Source organism: Zeus faber (genome assembly GCF_960531495.2).
Source record: "Zeus faber genome assembly, chromosome: 13".
NCBI classification, from domain to species: domain Eukaryota; kingdom Metazoa; phylum Chordata; class Actinopteri; order Zeiformes; family Zeidae; genus Zeus; species Zeus faber.
In genome coordinates, this window is record NC_137198.1 from 17,456,656 (window position 1) to 17,481,376 (window position 24,721).

Below are 24,721 nucleotides of genomic sequence, written 5' to 3' on the forward strand. Positions count from 1 at the left end.
AAACCCATCGCTCCTGGTGGTTAAATTCGCCGGATAATCCCTAAGTGGTGATAATGGACAAAAATGTCCCGACCAAAGCATTTGTCAAAGAGCGGCCTCTGGTGGCGAGGGGGCAAAACATCCCCCCCCCCCCCCAAGAAACAAAGCAAACGTTTAAAGTAATACAAAAATATTTTTCTTTTAATTATGGCAGATCAGAACATAACCAAACAGTGACACAAAATGCAGTTGTAGAAAATATACAAAGCTCTCAAACATGGTTTCCTTGTCCCATGGTTAAGTGGTCAACCACAATAACTTGTGGTTTCTAAGTGATTTTCTGCTCAGACGAGCTGTTTGAGTACGAGTAGGCTTTCCCCAGCACGATCCTGTCTCTCAGGAGCTTGAAGAAGGCGTAGTAGTTGCTGAAGAGTATCAGAGCCAGGGAGATTGTCTGATGCCACTTTTCAGAGCATATTAACGAGTAGAGTTGGTAGAATATCATGGCACCCTCCAGTATGATGAGTATGTTCAATATTCGTAAAGGCTTGTTGAAAAAAAACTGCAAATAAGCAAACATATAAGTGAACCAATAAGCGAGACATAGAAGCAGGTCTACGTCAAATACGTCGCCATATGTTTCAAAACAATTCGGAGACAGTACGGTGTCTGATTCCAAATTCTCAAAACACCTTTCATTGCATTAATCTTTAATCTGAAACTTTTGATTAAACCAAGGTTGCACTTGTGGATTTCAGAACAGAATGCCGTCCGACGGATTTTACAGTTGTGTAATATACTATATTATACTGTGTTTTGTATTGTGCTATGTACTCACATAGAAGCGGTAATGTGACACATCTGAGGGAACTGCCACGTTATAGTGACCCATGGCCTTGTAGACATTCTTATTATGTTTGACCAGGACACCCTGGGGCCACATGTATTCCTCTGTCCATCTAGGATAAGAGAGAGAAAACAGAATTCAAATGATCCTAAATAGAGCAAAAATACATGATGCAGAGTCTGATGAAGATGAGATTCATTCAGGCGTTAAAGAAAATTTTTAAAACTTAAAAATTTGTTTTTAATGGACTTCACGCAAAACAAATACAGTGGTACCTCGACTTACGACTGTAATTCGTTCTATAAGAACGGTCGTATGTTAAAACAGTCGTATGTCGAAGCAATTTTTCCCATATACACCACGCTGCTATTTTTCTATGATTTCCTTCATAGTTTCAATGGGAATCATTGCCTTTTTCTTTTTCCCATCATCCTTCTTCTTAGGACTCATCATGAAGAGTGAAAATAAACAAAATACACAGCACAAACACAGTAAATATGAAAAAAATATGGATAAGCCACGAACTACGTGCACACACGATGTGGGTCGCCTGCTGACTGACTGCTGACTGACTGACTGACTGCCGACGCACCAACTGCAAATTTCCACGGTCGTATCTTGGAGCAGTCGATACAAATTTTCACGACTATGTCTACTCGTATCTAGTATTAGTCGTTAGTAGATGCATTTGTAAGTCGAGGTACCACTGTATAATCAATTTTCAATGTGATCTTTATTAATTAAAATATAATCGTAGTCACACACACACACACACACACACACACACACACACACACACACACACACACACACACACACACACACACACACACACACACACACACACACACACACACACACACACACGTGTCTACTTCCAACCATGCTGTATTAAATTTACATTTCCTGGCATAATCTATGTTGTAAAAGCAATTCTGGAAAACATGTTATGACGTTATGACATGAATAAAAAAAAAAAACAGGTATATTTCAGGTTTTCAATTTTTTTTTTTTTGGGGGGGGGTTCTTTTCAAGCAATTCATCACAAAAGGGCCGCTATTATCAAGGTATTGGTAAGAACCGTGCAAGAGTGTAAATTGCTGACTTGACTCAATTATTTTCATGGTTGTAATCCAAGGAGCGCTTCCACCTGAACCTGTACAGACAAGCTCCCGGCGAGCACCGTTTTTCAGCCCCGCGAGCAAAACATCCCTCAGAGAAGTTACGTACATGTGCTGCAGGACATTCGAACAGAGCGAGGGGTCGACTTTCTGCCAGCAGCCCAGGTGGGCGGCCGCCTTGTGCAGCAGGTCGCAGTAGCGCGGCGGCAGCAGGTGTCTCATAAGGATCACCGACGTGCTGACGGACACCAGCAGGAAGAGCTCACAGGACCAGCGCTTGTCCACGTACTGGGTACTCTACAAGGAAAAGTCAGATTCAAGATAATTGTTCACAAAAAAACGCATTTAAGATCCCAAAAGCTAACAAGAAAAAAAAATCCCCCACCTTGATAATAGAGGAAATTGATTATCTGGACTAAGACCAGCACCAAGACCAGCACCAAGACCAGACGGAAGGAGCTGACTAGTCCCTTCATCGCCTTAGTCTAGGACATCCTCGTCTTGAACTTGTCAATCTTAAATTAAGCAACGTCTCAGAAAGGCATTTTTAAATGATGGATTCATTTTCATAAGATTAGCTTCGTCCTGATTTAAGATCAAAGCCCGTCTGTGACACCGTCGTGTTGCTCACCCGCCAGCGTCTCACCTTGACAAACCAGACGGGCACGAAGGCCACGTAGTAGGCGCTGAGCATGGAGCTGACCAGCACCTCCTTCATCCGCAGGTTGAAGTCCATCTTCAGGTATTCCACCTCCTTGCGGATGAGGTCCGGGGACAGGCAGCAGGCGTGCGTGGGCATGGCCTGGACGCCGTACAGCTGGCTGGTGTGCTGCTTCCATGTCTCCTTTAGCACCGTCAGGTAGTCCCTGCCCCGCCCCATGCCACCGCCCACCTCCTTGGAGCCGATGCTGGTGATCGGCGACAGCGGCCCCACTCGCCGGAAATCGCAGTTCAGGCGAAAAAAGGGAATGTACATTCCAAATCTGCAGGTGGAGGGGTGTTTTTTTTGGTTTTTTTTTTTTTAAAGCAAGTTATGCACTATAGCTTTCGATTATAGACGTGAAAAAACAACTGGTGATATACCAGAGTGTTGCATTTTATTGACATCGCTTTTCTCACTCATCAATGCTTTGTGTCACAGTGGGTTAGTAAGCAAAGCTGGAAAGAAATTGCCCTCCGTGGTACGAGGATGGTACTTACGGGTAGCAGAGAAAGAGCAGGTTGAGGACTGAGTAGGTTCTGAAGAGGTATATGAGCGACCGGCACAGACTCCATCCAGTAAAGGTGAGCACTGCAAAGCGTGCCATAACCAGGAAGATGGAGTGAGGGAAGGACAGCTTCCCACTCTGCGAGGCCTGCAGGGAGGGAAAGGAGGGAGGGCGGTGAAAGGACAAGTTAAATCGGTAACGGTTTTTATTACCGGCACCACTCCCAAATGGATAGGCAGCATCCAGTGAGATATACACTAATATTAGAATGTAAACCAGGAGGAAACTTCTGTATTAAATTGTAATTAGGGATGTGCAATATGACGATATATATATATCGTAAGGTGATAAGAGAAATGACTGTCGTATATACCTTTTTCATACCGTTTCTATATTTCTACATCATAGAGTTTCTACAAACATGGACGGACCTCGCCATTCAGGAAATTACTCAATGGATGGATTATTACAGCATTTGCCCCTCTGCTACCGCGCTGCGACAACGTAAGGTGAGGGTGAATTAAAGTTGACATCTTCAAGTTTGCAAATAAGTTGGATATACAGTATGCAGTATACAGCATCCTTATTTTATCTCTTCTGTCAATTTGAGAGCGCCGTCCATGACGGGCCACGTCACAAGTAAGCTTTACCATTTGTTTTTCTTTTTTGTATATAAACTATTAATTGAATATACAGAAAACGTGCTTTATCGCGATATATATTGTGATTGAGATATGAAATGACCGATATCGGGAAAGAAGATTTTTCGGACATATTGCACAGCCCTTAATTGTTATAGAATGGTAACTAATGTCAAATTTAAACAAACTCCTTTCAATTTGGGTAAATTTTTTTTTTTTTTTTTTTTTTTTAATGGTTTACTTGACGCTGGGCTACACCAAGGCTAAGGCTGCTAAAAGTAAATAGCAGATGTACAGCTGAAAAAATACTTACCTCTTTAACAATGGCTGCAATTAGCCTTCGTGCCAGTATGATGATTGTGAACACCAACATATTATAGTCGATAAGGTGAAAGTTCTGTATGAAAAACAACAAAGTAATAAATAAAAGGCTGACATTATCATTACAGATTGAACTGCCAAAGGCCACATGTGCCAATGGTGGGCGGGTCGACCACAGAGAACTCACCAGCGACGTGTGTGAGGGCGGGTGTGAGGGCGGGTACCACCACACAGTCTTGTAGATGTTGACATAGTGGACAAAAAGGGCCACGAGGTGGCAAAAGAACAGATGCAGCTCAAACAGCACGTTGCGGTCCACGGACAACTCAGGGATCTTACAGTGCTTCAGGGGCACAACCGTCTGGGCCGCCAGTGGGGGGCTGGACATGCCTGTCCCAGAGCCATTCCTGAAGGCACAACGTACTTTAGGCAACAGCAGCGGAACTCATGCAAACTAGGACTTAAAAGGCTGAGGATAATATTTAAGACAAGATAACATTCTAACAATCCCCGGATGTGAATCCAGGTGTTCATCCAGTCAATGAAGAGATATAATTTCAAAAGATGAGAAATAACACATATGTCCAACTATCGTTCTCCAAAAAGTTAACATTAGGTAGCGCTACGCTGACAAGTGAGCCCCGTATGGGCAGGTGGCAGTAAGGCTAGAGTAAGTACAAGTCATTGTATTGCAGCATTACTTATAAAAGTGGCAGAAAGTAATCATTATATAATAAGACATTCTGTCGTCCTACAATATCAGGATGCCTGTCTACACACATGTGGTGTAATGATGTAATGACTTTGGTACTTCAGTACAAACCACAGTAAATCTTCTCCCATTTTCTATTTATGAATGTCTTAAACTAAACCAGGTGCAATGCTGATCCATGCATCACATACAAGAAAAAAAAAAAAAAAGATAAAAATACTTTATTAATCCCCAAAGGGAAATTCCAGGGATATCAGAATAAGGTCTGCGTTACTCAAAACAGCTGTGAGATATTTGTCTTACTCTCACGACTTACAGTAAGGAGAACCAGCTATTCTCCAAACAGAGCTCAATTAACCAACTCGCAGCTTTTCGTTTGTTCCAAACATGAAGAACTTGACGGACATTTGAGACAAGGTAGTACAGTAGGGCCCTATCACCTTGTGCGAGATCTCACTCCTGTTACAGGGGAACTTGTGGAGTGGTGGTTGCCGTTGCTCATGGACCCCGGCTCGCTGCTGAGCGGTGACCTGCAGTACGCAGTGCGGTTTGCCCCTCTCCTTCCACCGGCCATTGCAGGCACAACCTCCGTTCAGCAGATCGGTTGCGGCTCGTTTGCGTTTTCTTCACCTGTAGGTGGTGAGGACATTAAGTCGGAATCAGAATATGTTTATTCGACCAAGTAAATAATTGATCTATAATTTTAGGAATCAGTCGGTCTGTCCTTCGATTATCTCAACAACCGTTGATCCAATCTACTTCACACTTGGCAGGTGTATTGCTGGGGACCCAAGGACATGCAAGTGTCGCATTTGGTGCAATTTGGAAACGCAACACGTGTAATAACAATAAACTTTGAACACACTAACTAACAACGAGCTGTTCTGTGCAGCTGGGGCACTTTGGGACATCGTCCAATTCCACCAAGTGGGGCAACTTGTGACATCATCATCCAATATGTGATGCACGGCTGACATGCAGCTGCGTGCATTGCTAACATCAGGACAGAGGAAGCGCTGGAGATGCGAGCCGAGCGCCGGGCACATGACCTTCAACTTAACACACGCGAGCAAGAGGAGGAGGTCCCCGTGCAACAAGCGGCACTTGGTGCTTATTTTTTAATTGCAAAATTTGTTCTTACATTATGTTAAACTGTGCCATTTTTGACGGGCATGCACTGGAAAGAATGTGTATGCTTTATGTATGTCTGTTTGTATGTCTTTGACTATCTTGACAACCATTCATCCAATCTACTCCACACTTGGCGGGTGTATTGCTGGGGAACCATGATGGTGCAGTGTCGAATTTGGTGATATTTGGACATGTGACATGTGTACAATATCAATTAACTTCAAATAAATAGCAAACAGACGGGGCTTCATGGCTTTGCGACTGAGTCACAAAGACTGTCTTTCCCTGGTCTATAACTTTAACCGGCAGTTTCCTCTTCCATTGTGGAACACAGGACTAAATCATTGACATTTTGTTCAGCTGTGACATTAGAAAGTCCTACATTTCGAACAGGCATGTACTAGTTCCACAAAGGGAGTGCCATTTGGGTCCACAACATATTTAATAAGGTCAGTAAAACACAATAATCTGTCAACATGTTTGCCAAGCTTAAAACAATTAATTTCACTTTTTCCAAAAGACTACTGATTATTTTCATGTCCGTATAGACTTGTGTGAGTTGAATCACAAATATTACAAAAGATTTATTACCACCACAATGTTGTTATTTTAAGTAGTAAATCTGTTTCCCCAACCACACAGCCCACATTATTAATAAAATATAAAAACATAATTTTTTATTAAATTATTTAATTGTGTCCCTCAGTTTTGCTTTCCCCCTGTCACACCGACACATTGACATGTATGAACTGATGCTTTAAGTGATTTCATTTAAACGTTGATTCTTGGTTAATTCTTTGTTGTTGAAAATTCTGCTAATGTGCCAAAAAGTACATTGTTACAAGGAATTCTTCTTGGTATGGGTTGGTGCATTCTAGTGCAGACAGATGGGTAGCACAAAAAAAGTTTCATAGTCCAAAAAATAAAATGTAAAAATATATACAGAATAAACTCAATGTGATCTATTCACCAGATAAAGAACCATTAAAGGGCTACGACAGGCGAGGATGTTAGGAGTAGTGTTAACTGGGCATGGATATGAATGAGTGCTGCTGAGGAAGCACATTCTAAGTCAAAAATAAACGTTTGTATAGCAGGGTTAATTTGTTATCCTATGCAACCTGTATCTTGATCAAAAGTGTATGTGTCATTTGACTTTGAAAGGACTGGTACACTGATGTACAATCAAAAGTAATGAGAAAAATGGGAAAAAAAAAAGTAAAGATGGACTATACAGCACCAGATCAACATGACTTAATTGTACCTTGGCTGTCTCTGAGAAACGGGTTTTTTTTCCTCGTTTTTTTTGTTTGTTTTTTAACACTTAACCTAAATTCAGGCTTTTGACTCGCTTCGGGCGTGGACATCGTCATCTATCTTCCAATCTAACCACAAAGGAAGGAATATGTCTGTCTGCCCTTCGATTATCTCGACAACCGCTCATCCGATCTAGTTCACACTCGGCGGGTGTATCGCCGCGGACCCAAGGACGCGCTGCGTGGAATTTGTACACACACGAGGCATCTAACATTAATAAACAACACACGGCAGCGGCGGTTTCATCTCCCGACGTGGAACGTGGACAGCAGTGATATTGTGTGTGTGTGTGTGTGTGTGTGTGTGTGTGTGTGTGTGTGTCATCAGTTAGGCCAAAACATTTTTGAACGGGCATGCACTGGTCATTTAGTAACAGTGTAATAACTGACATTGTTATCAGAGCATCACCACTATTGCATACATACGTATTCACCATGTTGTACCGTATTTAATTCATCCCGTGCATAGAACACACTCTGTGTATTTGCTTTTGTGGTGTTTTTCTACACTGCTTATGTTTCGTATGCCTGCATCTGCAACAACGCACCGCGCATTACCAAGGCAAACGACCCGTATAGGAGTGCAAACGTCTCCGACAGAAAGAGGCAACCAGAACGAACGCAAAACGCAGTCTCCCGTGGCCTGGCCCTTCCGCCCGAACCACTAGCTCATCACCGTCAGCAGTTCGGGGTGGCACCGGGCACCGCGATGCCCCCGGGGTTCAGGACGCGCGCTAAAGAACCGCTCTCTATATGGCTTCGATATGGTTATGTTTGCGGAAGCTGGCAGACGAGCGTCCTTGCTTTCTTTTTCTGGGGGGGGGGGGGGGGTGGTGCTTTTTTTTTTTTGTACGGCGGCTCGGCCCCGTGCTTACCTGGAGGAGTAGAGTTTGCGGACACGCGTCCGCATGGGAACCAACGTGGTTTCGACAACGAGCCGCGACCCCCGACGTTTCCGCCGAGAAGGACGACGCGCACCGACGAAAATACAAAAGACCCGAGGCCTTGCTTAGCGTCTGGCTAGCGGGTTAGCTCGCCGCCGAAGCGAACGGGACGCGGGCGCTCCGCTCTAGAGGCCGCCGCGGGGCGCGTCGCGCTGGGTTAACGGGGACGTCTGCCTCGGAATCGTCTTCGAAACGCGGCCAAGGTCCTCATGGCAACGAGCGAGAATCCTCATTGTTGATGTGAAGATCGCCGCCGCTGCTGCTGCTGCTGCATAGGGGGCGCGGACCTCAAACGTCATGACGGCATTTTGTAGGCCGCTTTCTCTTCCGGCGTCTCACAACAACTACAAACATGGAGGCGGTTGGAATGTCGGGCTCTATTTTTTTTCCCCCAAAAGACTGTTTGTTTTCATGTCCGTATATAGTCATGGAAGTTAAATCTACAATACTTTCATAAGTACATACCCCCCCCCCATCCATCCACCCAGCGCACACTGATAAAATATAAGATTTTAAATTAAAATGATTAGTTGTGTCCATCGGTTTTGCACTCTCCCTCCAAAACGACTGCATTGATTATTCAAGTGACATCATAAAGGGGATGTGACATCACAAAGAGGAGGTGCCATTTAATCCAAACATCTAAGCGTCATGGATGATAAAAAAATTTTTTTAAATAAATAAGGCTGAGGTGGGGAAAATATTTTCTGGGGAATTCAACATGTATTCTAGACAATGGAAAAATAAAAAAGTTAAACAGAAGGGCCAAATAGCAGCCAACTCATGGACTCATCTGTGTGCAAGCTGCACCCTCTGCAACAGACCGCATATACACTGTACTTATCCCTGCAAAAACATGTGGATATGGATATTTTTACATATATACACTTTGGGGCTCTCATGTATATGATGCAAGTGACAAACAATTGTACACAGCTTCATACGTCTAACGCAGGAGGAGAGTAATTCAAAGACAAACCCAGTGAAAGCAAATATTCAAAGAGAGCAAATGCACATTTTTTTATTTAAATATTAAAAAAATACAAGGCACATTACGAACAGGTTGATGGGTTTTTTTTTAAGGACTTTCAATTCTCCACAGGTTGCAACTCACTGTTGCACATTAAATATTTAGTATGCAGAAAAATAAATCTTGTGTGGTTCTCTAGAACCACATTTAGATTAATAAAAATTTGAAATATCCGAGATACCTAAACAAACAGGCACTTGCGGTTCTTTGGTATTGTATATTATGGCAAAACATGGCAAGGCCTTTATTTTCACTCGTCAGAAATTACCAACAAGTATTTGAAGTGGCGTGGATTTAAATGTTAATTCAAACTGATGACATGTTGCTATACAGCTTCAAGTTGAGTGCTGCTGAGGAAGCACATTCCAAGTCAAAAATAAACTTTTGTTTAGCAAGGTTAATTTGTTATCCTATGCAACCTGTACCTTGATCAAAAGTGTATGTGTCATTTGACTTTGAAAGGGTTGGTACACTTGTTGTACAACTTCAATATTAAAAAAATAAAAATGGTTCCAACACGTTATGATTCCAACATGTGGCTACAGACTTTTAGCCTCAAAACAGCCTTTCAATCCATGTTTGCTTTCACAAAGTGATTGGCAATTTGGAACTGTGTGGACTTCTACCTGAAAGCTCATACTACACTGTGGCACTGTAGGTGGCAGACTATTCCCACACATTGTAGGTGGTAGAGTACTCCCACACAGGAGTCCAGCCTGCAATGTCCGAGACACTGCAAAGCACTTTACTGCAAGACCTGCAAGAAGAGAATACAATAAAATACAAGTCATCAACATGGACTTAGCGTTACGTCTTTTGGTAGCTAGAATGGTTAGTCATGAATGGGTTGAATGTGCTTCTGAAGAACATTCCACTCAAACTAGGAAAACAAATGCTTTCACACTAACCCTCAACTAAAATGACTCTCGCATGCCAAGGTTTATAACGAACATAACTCACCGAGCCCTCTTTTCTAGGCTGTCGCAAAAGGATTCAACTTTTCCTAGCCACAACCCTGACAACCTAAAAACAGAAAACTTAAATCAGACCCAATATGCAAGTCACACATTGGACAACACACCCATGCAACATGTACAATTATACTATAAATGCATCATGCATCTTGAGTCGAAAGGAGTTTTTTGTTCAATGGGATTTTACACGCTTTTAGTGCAAGTGTAAATTGAAAGCATTCTACACTCTACCAATTTCTCAAGATGGTATTTGTGAGTGAAATGAATGGACCATTATTATTAGAGCAAGAGTTGCATTAAAACCATTTGTGATTGTTTTGTATGGCTAATTTTTCTTGAAATAAATAACTACCAGTAGCAGATTTTAAACGTAAAAGTGTTTTTGACAGCAGGTTTTGGATGACTTGCATGACTTGATCTTTTATACAGAAGACAAAACAAATAGTCTAACAGATGAGTGTTGGGGTTAGTTTTACCTTCTTGTGGCGATCGTTTGGCTTTTAGAATCCTCTCCTCTGCGAATTTTTTCTTTTATAAAACAACAGCCAGCATGACTTTGGATCAAGGTCAAGTAAGATCCCTGTAAGCTTGATTTGAAATACTGTTGAAATTCAGTGATTTCAAATGGCTGAAGATACACTGCTCACTGAAGAGCTCCAAGAGGTATGCTAGCTAAAGGTTGATGACATAATACACATTAGAGCACTAGAAGCTACAATAGCAGACATGTATTACCACAACGTTAAAAGCTTTTTGTTTTGGAGGATGACATTGCAGAGGTTATCTAGATAAAACTTTGAAGACAAACACGAAAAGCTTGTGCTAAGGATGAACAAAGATTTTTTTTGTTGTTTTTTTTTAATGTTGAATAGTTCCAGAGAGTTGAGCACCTAAAATATATGTGCAATTAATAAGGGCTCTTCTTTGATTCAACAAAAGCAAAATACCATGTTTAGAATGATTAAAAATGAACTAGCCTTTATTGATACAACGCACTGCAGCAAAACATTTTTGGATATATTTTGTATCCTATTTAGCAAAGAGTACACAAGCATTATGCATTTTGGAGACCGCACTACTTTGGAACAGACAGTTTTCCTAAAATTATGCACATGGTATTGAGTTGGCTGCAGGATTCTTTGCAGACCGCAAAGACCGTTTGCTACTTCTAACTGCAAAAAAAACAAATAACAAAAACAACTTGTAATACATTGATCAAACTAAGTGCGCCAAAACTAAAGGCAATTGTGGTCAGATTTTACGGGATTTTTAGGAGATTATCTGAATGGAACATGAGAAGATTTGGATAGGCTATTAACACAAATGCAATACAGCATACCTCTAGAAAGTTTGTGTTTTAACTCCGAAGAGCTCAGAGAGCTGGGTTTGGATTTTTAAATTAAATCTTTTTATTGGAGTTACTTTGATTCACCATCGATATTCTTTGTTGTCCAGTTATTGGGGACATTTGAAATGCAGCCTAATTGACAACATTAATCGCCACAATCACTTCTTGTTAGGAACAAGTAACTCAAAATGATAACCATCAAACAGATTTAACTAAACAGTGCATCTTTCCTCCATTGAATTTTTTTGTAACCACGTACCAAGACATTTACTGGAAACATAGAGCAATGAAACGTCGCAGTTTTATCTTGTACACTAAAAACGCATCTAACAAAAATTGTAGTTTAAGTAGATAAAAAAAGTCAACATAAAATAAACATAAAAAAGGAACCAACAAGAGGGAAATTACTTTTGGAAAAAGTTAAAACGTGTTACAATTGTAGGCAGTTGCTAGGGCAACCCTCTACCAGAAGCCATTCAGTATCTTCCGTATGGGTGCTCCCGATACGCTCCCTTGGTCTGCCTGGCAGGGTTAGCTTTGCCTCCAGCTCCAGAGTTGGACCACGAGCCCTCCCAATCATCTTGAGCTATGAAGACACAGCAAAAAATACAGACTTTTCAAACACATGTAAAGTGAGGCTATCGTGAGACATGTTTATCTCAGTGTTTTAAAATAAAAACGGCAAAGTTTCATATGGCTGAGGAGAAGGGAAAGAATGTTCTTACTGTAAGTCTCATACGTAGCCTCCTGGGGCTCTCCGTGGCCATAATCATAGTATTCAGTATCTCTGGGGACAGAATGGTACCAAGTAAATACCCGTTCCGATGTAAACCATGGGGGGGGGTGGGGATAGCCACGTTAATCGAATTCGCTCACTTACGCGGGTGCCGGTTGTTGGCTATAATAATTATCGTAGGCCTCATAGGCTGGCTCTGTGTAGGACTCTTCATATGAAGGCTGGAGAGAAAATCAATATATTAACTGATCGAACATTCCAGAGGAATTTATTGTGATGAAGAACAACTGTGATGAATTAAAACTTAAAATCAGTCAGGGAGAGTATGTCACTTACATATTCTTCATAGCCGTCAGCTTTAGGCTGGGAAGCTTGTTGGGGAGGAAGCTGGTGGGACAGGGATGAGGGTGGGAGCATCCTCTGTGCCCCTGATGCAGGGGGTCTTGAGCGGGGGGGAGCAGCCCCTCCTCTGGCAGGTGGAGCAGGGGGCCCACCCCTACCAGCCGGTGCACCTCTAGAGGCACCACCCCTGCCTAGACCTCCCCTGGGAGCTCCACCACGGGGTGCACCACGAGGTGCTCCACGAGGCATTCCTCGTCCCCTGTGAAAAAAGGTAAGAGCATCGATAACGGTGCTTTAGATCCTTTTGCTTATATTAAAAAATATATATATATAAAAAAAAGAAAACAGACACTGAAAATAAAGCAAGAACAATGACAGGTCTTACCTGGGCCCACCAACATTGTGTGGTCCACCTCTACCCCGCCCTGGACCACCTCGCCCCCTGCCTGAACCATCCTGGGCCCCGTTCAGGTAGTGGGGATCCATATACTGCTCCTGCTCACCGGGCTCCTATAACAAACACGACAGATTATCAGCCTGTTTTCATCCAAGACTATAAGTGGCTAAATAACGAAGCCCTGATCAGAGACATGGTGTGTCATATTAGACGCATACCGGGATAAGGAACTTCTTGACTTCATCCATCGCGTGAGCCATGCGCATGTAGGCCTCTGGTATGGGAGCCGTCACCTCAATGAACACATGCAACTCCATGGACAGATGTGCATATTTAGCCTCGCCGCCCTTCCTCAGCTCTTCCTCCTGAAGATCGAATCCAGAGCAAATGACATGTTGACCAAAATGCAGTGGGATGACATAACACTTAAGTTTCTGTTGCTTTTTAAAATAACAGTTTCTGACAGGATTAACTGTAATTATTGGAGCTATTGATAGAGTACGATTTGCCTCATAATTACAGCATTCTTACCTTAACCTTGTCTCTCATGGAACCCTTTCCCAGAACAGAGATCTTCGCTCCAGTTTCCTCTTGGAGCCTCTTGATTGTGCTGCCTTGAGGTCCCAAAAGCTTACCAACAAAGTTGACCTATGAACAAAAGACAGAATAAAGCAAGGAAATGTATACGTATACTTTTCGCTGGACACCAGCAGTTTGCAGTATCCGATCAAGGTGAGAAACAAATGGGGGTAACTAAATTCAACATAGCTATGTTTCTTGACCCCGTAGTTAACATAGAATTCAATCCACCACCTTTGCCGACTTGCTTGTACAATGAAGGGCATTGTAGCACACAATTTACCAAATTGTATTTCTTCGTCTAAACCAAGGAGAAATGGGAAAGGGGATAAATGCAAAATTGTGGACTCTACCCTTGGGAATTGTTTGGATGGAATGAGCACCCGCTCCTTGAGTTTAAGATTTCTGGTGGTAAACAGGTCCAGATATGTTTCTTTATCTGCCTCTTTCTTGGACTCGCCTTTCTGGATCCTTTCGATCTCTGCACACAGGGAGAAGTCGGTGTAAAACGTCTCGTTAGTAGTTCAGATAGGACCATTAAACACACGCTTTTATTAATTTTTCAATAGACACGACGAACAGAGGCATGACGGACGCAAATTATATAAAAACATCAAGATCTCCAAGGACGAGCGTCAGTTAATGAATGTTAGAACATCAAAAAAACGGTATGCAGAAAAATAAAATCTTGTTAGGATCTCTAGAACGACATATGGATTTGTAAAAAAAATAAAATATCCGAGATACCTGAACAATGCATGTGTATTTTGTTTGAATATCCAGATTGAATTTTATACACGCAAACTTGCACAATGTGTTGTTCTTTTTTTACAGTGTGAATTGTTGCTTCAGTGGTTTATTTGTCTTGGTTCGTTTGTATGCCTTTTCTACTCTATTAATGCACAAACACCTCGCCATGAACGACAAACACGTGTTACTCCGACGCCATTGTTCGAGCCTTCAGCTAGCCGCGACTCAGCTAGCGTTAGTTATCGAGGGGGGAAAAGACCTTGCGCTACAAAACACGGCGCGCCTACATCGGTGTAGCTGGTGTGGAACACAATACCTGCAGAGATAAGTTTCATGGCGTGAGTGAAGGATGAATCCAGGCTGTCCTTTTCTGCCAGGAGCTCCGGAAGGTACTTGCTGTCCTCCATCTTGGATTTCTTTTGTACCAGGCTCGGATCCACGGCGGCGTCTGGCTTGTCGTTCGCAAGGCTCATCGTGCACACTTAGGTTAGCAAAGCTAATACCCTTAACTGTCAGAACTGGCTAGCTGTAAAAAAAAAAAAGGTGGGGGGGACAGATATTTCGCCGTAATGGTATAATGCTGTTTTCAGAGTCCTTCCTCTCCGCTATCTAACCTGGAGTGGCTCGGCTGGAGGAATGGCGCAGATAACACTCTGGAAACCGTGGCTCGCGCAGATTTGATAGGATCCCGCGATATTATTTGCCTGGTGTGGGTGTTGCGATCTCGCGAGGTCATCTTTATGGGCGGGCCGTTTAGGCGTAGGCTGGGTTCCATTGAACCTGGGAAATACGTAACTCCGAATTGATAGTCCCCACATTATGCGCTAAATATGTTCCATTGCGCTCCGCCGTTCGGGAAAACAGAACAAATCGCCCGTAGTGCGTGTTTACTTGGCCGGCGTGTGAATTCTGCACGGTACAAAATGCATGCTTACATAATATGTAACTACAGAGAGGTTGGGTCGTAAACGGAGGTTGTTTAAATGAATATTTAAAAAAAAAAACCCAAAATGGAATTCGTTCCCCTCTGTGTGCCGTCATGCCTCTGTCACGTCGGAACTGTTATCCCGACAGGCTTGGGACCGGGCGATCCGCCCCGAGATTCTGATTCGGTTCGTTTAGCATTTTTCCCCGTAAAATGTCTCATTTTCCCGATTTCCGGCTTTAATGAAATGCAGCATTATACCATTCTCCCGCTCAGTTTCGTGGTCTGTGTTTTCTTTCGAGACGCAGTCTCGTATCAAAGAATGGTATTGGTTGAAAATCACATTCTACAGCGACATTAATTGTATAGTTATTTCAAACCTTGATATCAACACTTGCATTTTGAACTTGTCAGCTACATTACAGCTATTCTCCTGTTCACTTAAGGGTTGACGGTTGGCTGACGACGTAAAGGAAGGATAACCCGGGTTGCCAGATGTGTGGGGGGGGGGGGACCCAGCCATTCTGTCCATGCCATTTCATAAATCCGCAGCCCATTTTTTATTTATACATATTCGTGTAACTTGCATCAAAAATAAGTCCCGAGAACCCGCGTATCCCAATTCCACGGGAAAACCGCGAACCTTGCCACACTGATGATAACCGTGACGACTAGGGGTCGGCGGATCGATACCAAAAGTGTCGATACTTCCAATACTCCGCCTCGTTTTGAAGATCGATTCGAGCGACAAAAGAATCTATAGCAAAAAGGGAGCAGTTTCCCTCTCCAAAATAAGTAAAATAGCTTGGGTTTTTTTTAATTTTCAAGAGGTTTACTCGTCACATACATATAAATACGCTCATACATATATGCAGTGAAACGTCTTTTGTCTTTTTTTTGTCATATATACCACGTTACAGTGTGAGATGTTCATATTGGACGTGGCCAAAGTGTCAAATAATGAGGTAAACTAATGACAAAGTAATCGCTGTGAACAAAATACTCCTCTGAACGCACAAAATTGTGTTGTTTTTTGTGATGTATTTAGTTGTTTTATTTTATATATATATATATATATATATATATATATATATATATATATATATATATATATATATATATATATATATATATATTATTTTTTTTTTTTATTTTTTTTTTTTTTTTTTTTTTTTTTTCTGATGTTTAGAGATTCCGGGTGCGTCGCGGTGCGGTGCCCGTGGCTCCCATGGCAGCCAAAGTCGGAACGAACTTTTAAACGAAGCCCTGTAGATCGAATACGAGTGACGGTTCAACAACTGGATTATTGTTGATCATTTCTCGCCTCACATTTGTTCGGAAACAGATTGACCGACTGACAAACAGGTAGATAAGGTGAAATGGGTGAAAGTTTACAGAGAAATACCACAGAATCCGAAGTAAAAAGCTCAGTTCCCAGGGCGGCTCACAGAATTAGAGGCGTCGGCACAGTCGGTTTTGACACAGGTGGATTGGGCGCACGTTAGAATGACTGGAATGCATAATCCCAGTGGTATTTTCAGAAAAAAGAAAACTGCAAAACCTGTTTTGGGGAACTCAAAAGACCTATATTTGCTTGTGTAAAAAGGAGTCCACTCGAAGGCACACATGCACTCGTCTGACTGTGAGGTTTTATTTCAATGCGTTATTTTACTAGTATTATATAAGTGTGAAAAATACTGTTGAAACCTGTTCTGCACAAAAACAACTAACCAGTGGAGTAACGTGATGGTGATCCCGCCGATGGGATGGGCCCATGAGGCCATCCCGCCGAGGTGATGGGGCCCCTAGCGGCCACTGGGCCCTGGTGCACCGGTGATAGTTGCGCCACTTGAACTAATTACAAAACAGTACTTTTTTTATTTATTTTTACTGTGAAACTTAAACTGTAAAATAAAACTTAATTGAATACATATCAATGGCAAATAAATAAACAACATACTTAGGGAGAGTATCGTATATTTTCACGTGTTATTCACCGCGCCACGCATGGCAACTTGACCCCGGGTTACTGTACTCGGTATCGGATCGAAAACCTAACTTTGCCGTAGCGCCCACCCCTAGTTACGGCCAGGTAACCATAGACTTTTGGATTAAAAACGAGGACGCAGCTCGTTTTGCTGTTTCTCTCCTTCAGACACAAAACAGAATATATGAAATAAAATATGAACACGACTTCATTCCTATTTTCGATATATATATATATATATATATATATATATATTACATATTTTAATGTTGTGGGGTAAGGCGGAGTAAGTGTGGTGAGCGCCTGTTTTTTTTTGCCGTAGACAGTGACATGCTAAATTCCCTTATTGAATAAATTCGGAACGCAATTTATTCAGTATTTTTCACGCAAACAGACAAACTGTGGCGTGTGCGACGATTATTTTTCTTCTTAAGGTTTTTTTTGTTTGTTTTTTGTTTTTTGGCGGGTTGCAATACCAACTTTGAGGCGCAAACCGCCACCCACCGTCTACTTAACATGAACGAGCCAATGGGTGGGGGGGGTGAAAGAGCGCCCCCTGGCGGTTACGCTCCCAAACCTCGGGTGGCGTGTATTGCGTGTCCTGTGCTGATTTCTACGCCTGCATTGTAAAGGACGCGCAACTACTCGACGCTGCGAGAAGTGACAAAAAAAAAATAATAATCCACACGGAAGAGAAAGGAGTCCAAAACGGATTAACTCCTCGAGAGAGAGATGCGGAGAAAGGTAGATGGGTGGGAGAGGGGAGTTTGTTTTAATGGCTTGTTTCTATGTTTTATAATATATTGTAATATACACTCACTGAGAACGTTATTGGGAATATCTGTAAACCTAGTTATTCATGCGATGATCTCATCAGCCAATACGATCAAATGTGATTTCAGTGTGATCGTTGGTGCCAGGTGGGCTGGTTTGAGTATTTCTGTAAATGCTGATCTCCATGGAATTTCACGCACAAGAGTCTCTCGGGTTTACTGGTGCGAAAAACAAAACAAAACAAAAAAAAAACACCCAGGGAGCGGCAGTTCAGGGGGAACGGTCAGATCGGCACGCACAAATGACAGCTCACACAAATCCCACAATAGCGTTGCAATCTACGGATTGGTCAACACCCACGTCCTCACCAAGATGGCGGCACGTGGCGATGTAACTGACGTCAGACCTGTATGGACGTCATGGATCCGACGAACCCACAGACAATCTGAATAAGATGTGTATTCAGGGCGGTTGCGATATGACGTGCTCCAAGATTGGACTTCAATTAAAGGAATATAAGATACAAACTCTTTATTTTTTTATTACAATGAACCTTTATTATGATTGAATTTTTTTCTTTTAAGTATTACCAGAAGACAATGCGATGAAACAAAGTGCAGTGTATTAAACGTCATAAATATATATGTTTCTGAGGACAACTGACAGTTCTACGAAATAAAAACGGAAAAACATCACTCTCAGAATTTATAGACATTCCAGAGATATCAATGTATACAAACATCCTGAATTATAATGACTGGTAACAATAACCATATGCAATTACATAACACAAGGAACATGTATTTATTGTGTATCTGTTAATATAAATATATAAATATAAATATTTTCATTCTTTTGTGTTTTCGGTGTAGCCCACTACCCACAATTTATTTCATTATATATCAATTGAAGTCAGTTAAACCACTTACCTTAGTTTATTTATTCATTTATAGGTTTATAAAATACATTATTATTGTGAAGTTTTCTGTTGATTTAAAAAGTGGCATAAAATAATTCTGTTCTCCAAAACGGATGAACGATCGTGATCACAATACTGACTAAAATAATCGTGATTACCATTTTAGCCATAATCATGCAGCCCTACTCCGTAAAAGTAACCACCTAAGGTTGCAGCGTAGGAAACCCACCCGCAGCCGCAAACACGGCCCGATCATAGAATTATACTGTAACCAGGCTGGAACAAATTAACTTCTGCGGTCACAAAACACACTGGAACAGAGAGCCAATGCACACTCCTCCATTTAACTTTAATGAAGGGTCGACTACCCTGGACCCCAAGTATTGATGCCTGCAGCTTTATTTATATTTACAATTATTGTTCTAATGTAATCCTTGTTCTAATGTTTATTGTTAATTGCTAATGTTTTGCTAACTTAAAGAGGGCTACCGTTCAACAAAGGTTTTTACTTTTGCAGTTCATTAGTATTCAATAATAATAATAATAAAAGGACTTTAGTTTCAATTTTGAGTATGGGTCTGTTTTCTTGAGACAATATCATCGGTATTCTACTTTGATTACAGTTGATTGTCCTTGTTGCTAGATAGAAATTTCAGTGCTGGCTGGCACAAGTTTAAATAATACCACTGCACAATACATAGAATCAGGACAATAGGTCAGAGAGGGCATTCCTTTTTATTATCATTGAAGGTGGCGCTTGGCCTTATATGAAATATGTAGTTACCAATAAAAGAGTCAAATGGAGTAAAGACCACAAAATGTTCAACTGATGCAAAGTGATGAATTTAGAATAATATCTAATTTATGCTGCGTTTGTTAAACATTGGAAGGGCTTACATAATGTCAGCAGTTAACAGTCTATTTACAAACACAAAGTAAGTGAATAATTAAGTTAATGAATAAATGAGTAATTAAATGAATAAATAATGCTGTTTCCAGTCTAGAAGTCTCTGTGACTCTGCGTGCAGGGCCGGGTTGGGAGGACGAGGACGTTGGGAAATGAGTATTTGAAAATATCACAACTTATGTTTCATTGCCAGACAAAAACACAAGTGTAACAAATTAAGATGAGGGGTTTAAATATATATCTATATATATATTGTTAAGTTTAGTTAAGTTTTGCAGGATAACAAAAAACAGTATACATCCTGTATAAATGCTGGATTGTAAGACATGGAAATTGGGAATAGAAATACAAAGAAGTAAGGTTTTTCTATAAACTATTTTGAGTCAGTTAACACTTTGATATCCTTTTTTGAAATTGAACAACACAAATTAAAAGTGCAGTGTGTAGTATATAGTTGCATCTAGCGGTGAGGTTGCATAGGTCAGTTATTCAGGCAACTGGGGATATGTTGTTGGTGTTTTTGGTGGCTTGGACCTTTCCACATAGAGTCTACATGTTCACCCCATGGTCACATGGGTTTCCACCACCCCAAAATACATGCGTGTTAGGCTTAGACGCTCCTGTCAATGCCCCTGAGCTAATTCATTTCCAAAAAGCCCCAACCCAGGGACCACTGCAATTACCTTTTAGGATTCAACTTGGAGATCGATTTTGATATAGTTCAAACTTGATATTTTTAATCAACAGTTGTCACTCCAATTTCTAATCGTGAGAACCATGTAATTTGGATAGAAATAGAGATCATTCTATTTGCAATTTCACCCCCATCACCACCACCAGGGAGAGAGAGAGAGAGAGAGAGAGAGAGAGAGAGAGAGAGCGAGAGAGAGAGATCTCTGTTGAACTTGAACTTGTGGGAGAATACAGAAAAATGCATCAGATTATTAACATGGGATAGTGAATTTTGTTTCAACAATGTAGTGCCAAAATTGCCATTATAAAAAGGTATCTCTTTAATACAAAATTAAAATGGGAAGTTTTTTTGCTTTCATAATTACTCTATAAGAGTGATACATATTAAAATGGGAAGTTTTTTGGTTTTATAATTACTCTGTAAGTGAAGGGAAATCCTAGATGGCCCAATGGTGGTGAGGACGCTCATCATTTATAAAGTAATGAAAAAGATCTCTGTGTCATCCGTTTGATAACTCAGCAGTACGTCCATCACATCATACACATCCAGAATCGCAGGGTCTGTTTTGACAATATCTCCCTCCATAATGGCAAACCCAACCACAGGGCTTCATTTTCAGTGCATATTAAATGGCCATCCACGGGTATGACACCATGGCTTCAGTAGTCCAACAGCGTGACACCCGCATGATCCGCCTCCAATTGTGTCGTCAGATATCCACAATAGCAAAGATTTCTGGTTTTTCTATATCATGGATTTGCATTGCAGAGTATGTGATGGCCTTCACTTCGGTTCCCTGGAAAGACATCGGACAAAATATTTTGTCAGTATCCAGAGGCCACAGACACCCATCCGTGAGCAGTGAGGCAAACAGCCGAGCAGCATTGGTCAGGGTTCGTCTGGTGCTACTTTCAAGTACTTTTTTTAAGCACTATTTTTCAAGGACTTCATGCAAAACAAATATAACCATATTTCAATGCAGTCTTCTTTAATTAAAATATGATACACACATTGCCCCGGCTGACGTACCTGCGGATGCTTGCTCAATTTGAACTCTTCACCCCACCTTAATAAAAGGAAAAAATTATTATGAAACAAGTCACACAAGAATAACAGAATAATGAAGAGGTATTTTTAAATTGTACAGGATACTATCCAGAATCATCCAACCATCCTCCTACTTCTCTGGAGGGTAACAACAGTGAACAGACAAACCCCTGATAAGTTCATGGCTCGTAAAAGCAAAACGGGTTTCTGGCTTATTTTGACACAGGCTGAGTTTCAAAATGCCGATTATTTGAAGCCTTTCAGTCAAGAGTGCCCAAGGTTCTGAAATACGTACCCGATTGAACGGATCCTGAAGTGCATTCTGTCGATGTGTAAAACTTTGACTTCCTGTAGCACAGAAATGCAATTCAGCCACATAACGCAAAATAAGACAGAAAGTAAATCAGTCACTAAAAAGACGTGTGCTACATACTTCCCCAGTGCTTCATATGTGAGTATGAGGCCATTGACTGTATTCAAGCTTGTTCAAAAAAAGTAACAGCAGAAATTGTATTATATAAATATTACATATATATATATATTTTAAAAAATAACAGAAAAAGGTCTTCACGACTAGTTTATTCTTAAAACGTTTTTGCTGGGAGATCAGTTGAAGAAAACAACAACCCAAAAACTTCACCTTTGTCATATACCATTGCTAAGATAGAACAAATGTAATAGCACATCAGCGATTGGAGAGAAAATGGATGCATTTATTTGTCTACGCTTTTCTTCGTGAATGAAATAGAACGATTTGAAAGTGCTTCCGCCGGTCGTTTGACTGTGGAACTTGGTTTCCCCGGCTCCCAGGAACCTGTCGCCAGGGTGTTAAAGACAGTCAAAACAGAGGGCTCTGGGAGGCACTCACCCTGGGAATGAAGAAGAGATCTGCGCTAAACTTGAACAGCCAGTCGTCAAGGAAGTGGAAAAGAAGAGACTCCATATCGTCACCTTCACCGGAGAAGAAGATGGAAGGCTTAGCAGAGCTTTTCTAAACTATGTAAGGAAGAAATGAGCTTCACCAACAGCTCTCACCCTCCGACTCCACTTCCAGCGTGTCGGTGGGTTCCACCGTCTCCGTGTCCGTCATGTAGCCAAACATGCCCATTGCACACTGCTCGAACGCCTCCTCCAGAGAATCCCCCCAAGAGTGAATTCTAGGAACAGGACGCATGTTTTGTTTTATTGTGTACAGATACGTTTATTGTCCATAGTTTATTAAAAAAAAAAAAAAAAAATTCTATTCATATTGTTTTGCTTAATTATTATTTAGCCTATTGGGTCTAACGATAACGTAAAAAAAACCAATAACATTGAGATATATAAGCATTGTGTGTGTGTATGTATATATATATATATATATATATATATATATATATATATATATATATATATATGTATGTGTGTGTGTGTGTGTGTATTCCACTCACTGTACATCAGCAGTGTGATCCAAATCTGAAAATAGATAGATATATAGATAGATAGACAGACAGATATATAGATACTTTATTCATCGCCGAAGAGATATTTCAGTGTCCCAGTAGATCACATCTAAACAATATGTAAAATAATAATAAAGCAATACAATAAAAATATGAAAAAAAATAAACAGTTAACTGTACCCAGAAGAAATCTGCCACTATACACTAAACCAACAGATAAAACCTCAAAATAATACAAACAAAGAGAAGCAAATGAAAAAGAACGTCCAAAAATTAAAGCCACGGTCCGATACGATAACTTAGGAAATAAACAGCAAAAGGAAGAGATGAATGTACAATAAAGCTGATACCAAATATAACCCTTAAACAGTAAACAAAAAGTCAGCGCACACACACCAAACCAGCCCAAACGGCGAAAGACAGTATGACAGGCGATCGGAAGCGCGGTCTTACATTCGTATTTCTTGTTGATCGCAGGGTATTTGGACTTGGTCGCCTTCTGCGCCTCCGTCAGGTCTAACTCCCGGTCATCCATTGCTGCGTTGTGCTGTGGTGTGTGTTGTTGTGCAAGTCGTGTTGTGGTGTGTTAAGTTGTGGTGTGTTAAATTGTGTTGTGGCGCGTGTTGTGTTGCGATCAACTTCGTCTCTTCGGAGGCGTCGCAACAACAACACGCGAGTCAGGAAGTACTCAGCCCACGTTAGCGAAAGCGGGGGGGAATGCGTCACGTACGGCGTGACGTTTGCTGCGTTCCATAGAGGGCGGAACTCGGGCAAAACAGACTTCCCACTGGGAAAGGTGCAAAGGACCCGAGCCTTTCAATAGGGGCCCGTCGGAATTCACTCACGTCAACATATGTTTTGTAGCTTGTAGAATTCACATGTTCGATAAACAAATACGCATTTCACTGCGGACCCCCATGTTTTCGCCGAAAAGAAGCAATGGAACACAAGCTCGAAAGTGGGGGGGAACTCGGAATGACCGATTTCGGTTTTTCGCGCGATGCAGCATAAACCTGTTGAGATCCCTTAAAAGTATTTGTGACTCCATATTAGTCTAAAAATAAACAAATCACAAAACAAGTTGGGGAAAACGACTTTAAATTGTAGTTCACTGAGACTGAACCAGAGTAGATCTAAACACATTTTAATATGAAATCAAAAGTATAGAGAAGGTGATCAGTTTATAGTTTATTCGTTTTGGTCATTCCTAATGCAGCACCAGGTGCCTTGGCACAGTGTACCGATTAAAGGGCACCTATTGCGGTCCTTTTTACACCTGTAATATCGTTACACCTGTATAATAATTCAAAACATGTTTTTGAATGATTTGGGCTGAAAACACCACTCAAGCTTGTGCATTCGAACCGTTGTGAGATGCCTCTAGACATGGACTGTTCCAAAACGGGCTGTTTCAGTGTGTGTAGCTTTAGTTGTGAATGAGCAGCCAAGCCCCTGGTTTTGTGAGCCAATGGGGTTTAAGCACAAGTTACGTATTCCGTAAACCAATGGGCTTTGAGCTTTACCCAGGGCTCCATTTTATTTACTCTGTAAACTTTCACTGATTTAACCTCATTAGTACACTAACAAATGTATCTGAACAAATTTGAGCAGAGCAAATTTTGACAAAATAAGCAATCCAGTTGCTCAGTA

The 24,721-nt window shown here is 41.3% G+C and overlaps 3 protein-coding genes across 4 annotated transcripts; all 3 read right to left on the reverse strand.

The window, feature by feature from the left end:
• Positions 1 to 159: 159 nt before the first annotated feature.
• tmem39b (transmembrane protein 39B) lies at positions 160 to 8,485 on the reverse strand. Its single transcript, XM_080011902.1, has 9 exons — positions 8,152 to 8,485; positions 5,270 to 5,459; positions 4,305 to 4,524; positions 4,110 to 4,193; positions 3,148 to 3,302; positions 2,594 to 2,930; positions 2,057 to 2,244; positions 818 to 938; positions 160 to 541 (listed from the first exon to the last, which is right to left on the reverse strand). Exons 2-9 carry the CDS (start codon positions 5,401 to 5,403, stop codon positions 308 to 310), a joined length of 1,473 nt encoding a protein of 490 aa, XP_079868028.1. The 5' UTR covers positions 5,404 to 5,459; positions 8,152 to 8,485; the 3' UTR covers positions 160 to 307.
• Positions 8,486 to 9,225: 740 nt separating this feature from the next.
• LOC307238805 (KH domain-containing, RNA-binding, signal transduction-associated protein 1-like) lies at positions 9,226 to 15,004 on the reverse strand. 2 transcript variants are annotated; one of them, XM_080011951.1, is made up of 11 exons: positions 14,693 to 15,004; positions 13,980 to 14,107; positions 13,579 to 13,695; positions 13,266 to 13,412; positions 13,036 to 13,160; positions 12,645 to 12,909; positions 12,453 to 12,529; positions 12,298 to 12,359; positions 11,981 to 12,158; positions 10,211 to 10,273; positions 9,226 to 10,007 (listed from the first exon to the last, which is right to left on the reverse strand). In XM_080011951.1, the coding sequence occupies exons 1-9, from the start codon at positions 14,847 to 14,849 to the stop codon at positions 12,049 to 12,051; spliced, it is 1,188 nt and encodes a 395-aa protein (XP_079868077.1). In that variant the 5' UTR covers positions 14,850 to 15,004; the 3' UTR covers positions 9,226 to 10,007; positions 10,211 to 10,273; positions 11,981 to 12,048. The 2 variants fall into 2 exon arrangements, with proteins under 2 accessions (XP_079868077.1, XP_079868076.1); XM_080011950.1 differs by having other exon boundaries at positions 10,211 to 12,158.
• Positions 15,005 to 19,697: 4,693 nt separating this feature from the next.
• zbtb8os (zinc finger and BTB domain containing 8 opposite strand) lies at positions 19,698 to 23,721 on the reverse strand. Its single transcript, XM_080012943.1, has 7 exons — positions 23,525 to 23,721; positions 23,060 to 23,084; positions 22,665 to 22,786; positions 22,498 to 22,580; positions 21,925 to 21,977; positions 21,612 to 21,648; positions 19,698 to 21,378 (listed from the first exon to the last, which is right to left on the reverse strand). Exons 1-7 carry the CDS (start codon positions 23,604 to 23,606, stop codon positions 21,292 to 21,294), a joined length of 489 nt encoding a protein of 162 aa, XP_079869069.1. The 5' UTR covers positions 23,607 to 23,721; the 3' UTR covers positions 19,698 to 21,291.
• Between the last annotated feature and the right edge of the window lie 1,000 nt (positions 23,722 to 24,721).

Coding starts and splice junctions, on each gene's coding strand:
- tmem39b (XM_080011902.1), bottom strand. CDS start 5,403: ATGGCCGGTGGAAGGAGAGGGGCAAACCGCACTGCGTACTGCAGGTCA. Junction 3,303..4,109: donor TTGCAGCCATTGTTAAAGAG/GTAAGTATTTTT, acceptor CCCTCCCTGCAG/GCCTCGCAGAGTGGGAAGCT. Junction 2,931..3,147: donor CTGCTCTTTCTCTGCTACCC/GTAAGTACCATC, acceptor CTCCACCTGCAG/ATTTGGAATGTACATTCCCT.
- zbtb8os (XM_080012943.1), bottom strand. CDS start 23,606: ATGGATGACCGGGAGTTAGACCTGACGGAGGCGCAGAAGGCGACCAAG. Junction 23,085..23,524: donor GATCAACAAGAAATACGAAT/GTAAGACCGCGC, acceptor ATCTATTTTCAG/ATTTGGATCACACTGCTGAT. Junction 22,581..22,664: donor GCTGGAAGTGGAGTCGGAGG/GTGAGAGCTGTT, acceptor TCTCCGGTGAAG/GTGACGATATGGAGTCTCTT.
- LOC307238805 (XM_080011951.1), bottom strand. CDS start 14,849: ATGAGCCTTGCGAACGACAAGCCAGACGCCGCCGTGGATCCGAGCCTG. Junction 14,108..14,692: donor CATGAAACTTATCTCTGCAG/GTATTGTGTTCC, acceptor CCCTGTGTGCAG/AGATCGAAAGGATCCAGAAA. Junction 13,696..13,979: donor CATCCAAACAATTCCCAAGG/GTAGAGTCCACA, acceptor TTTTGTTCATAG/GTCAACTTTGTTGGTAAGCT.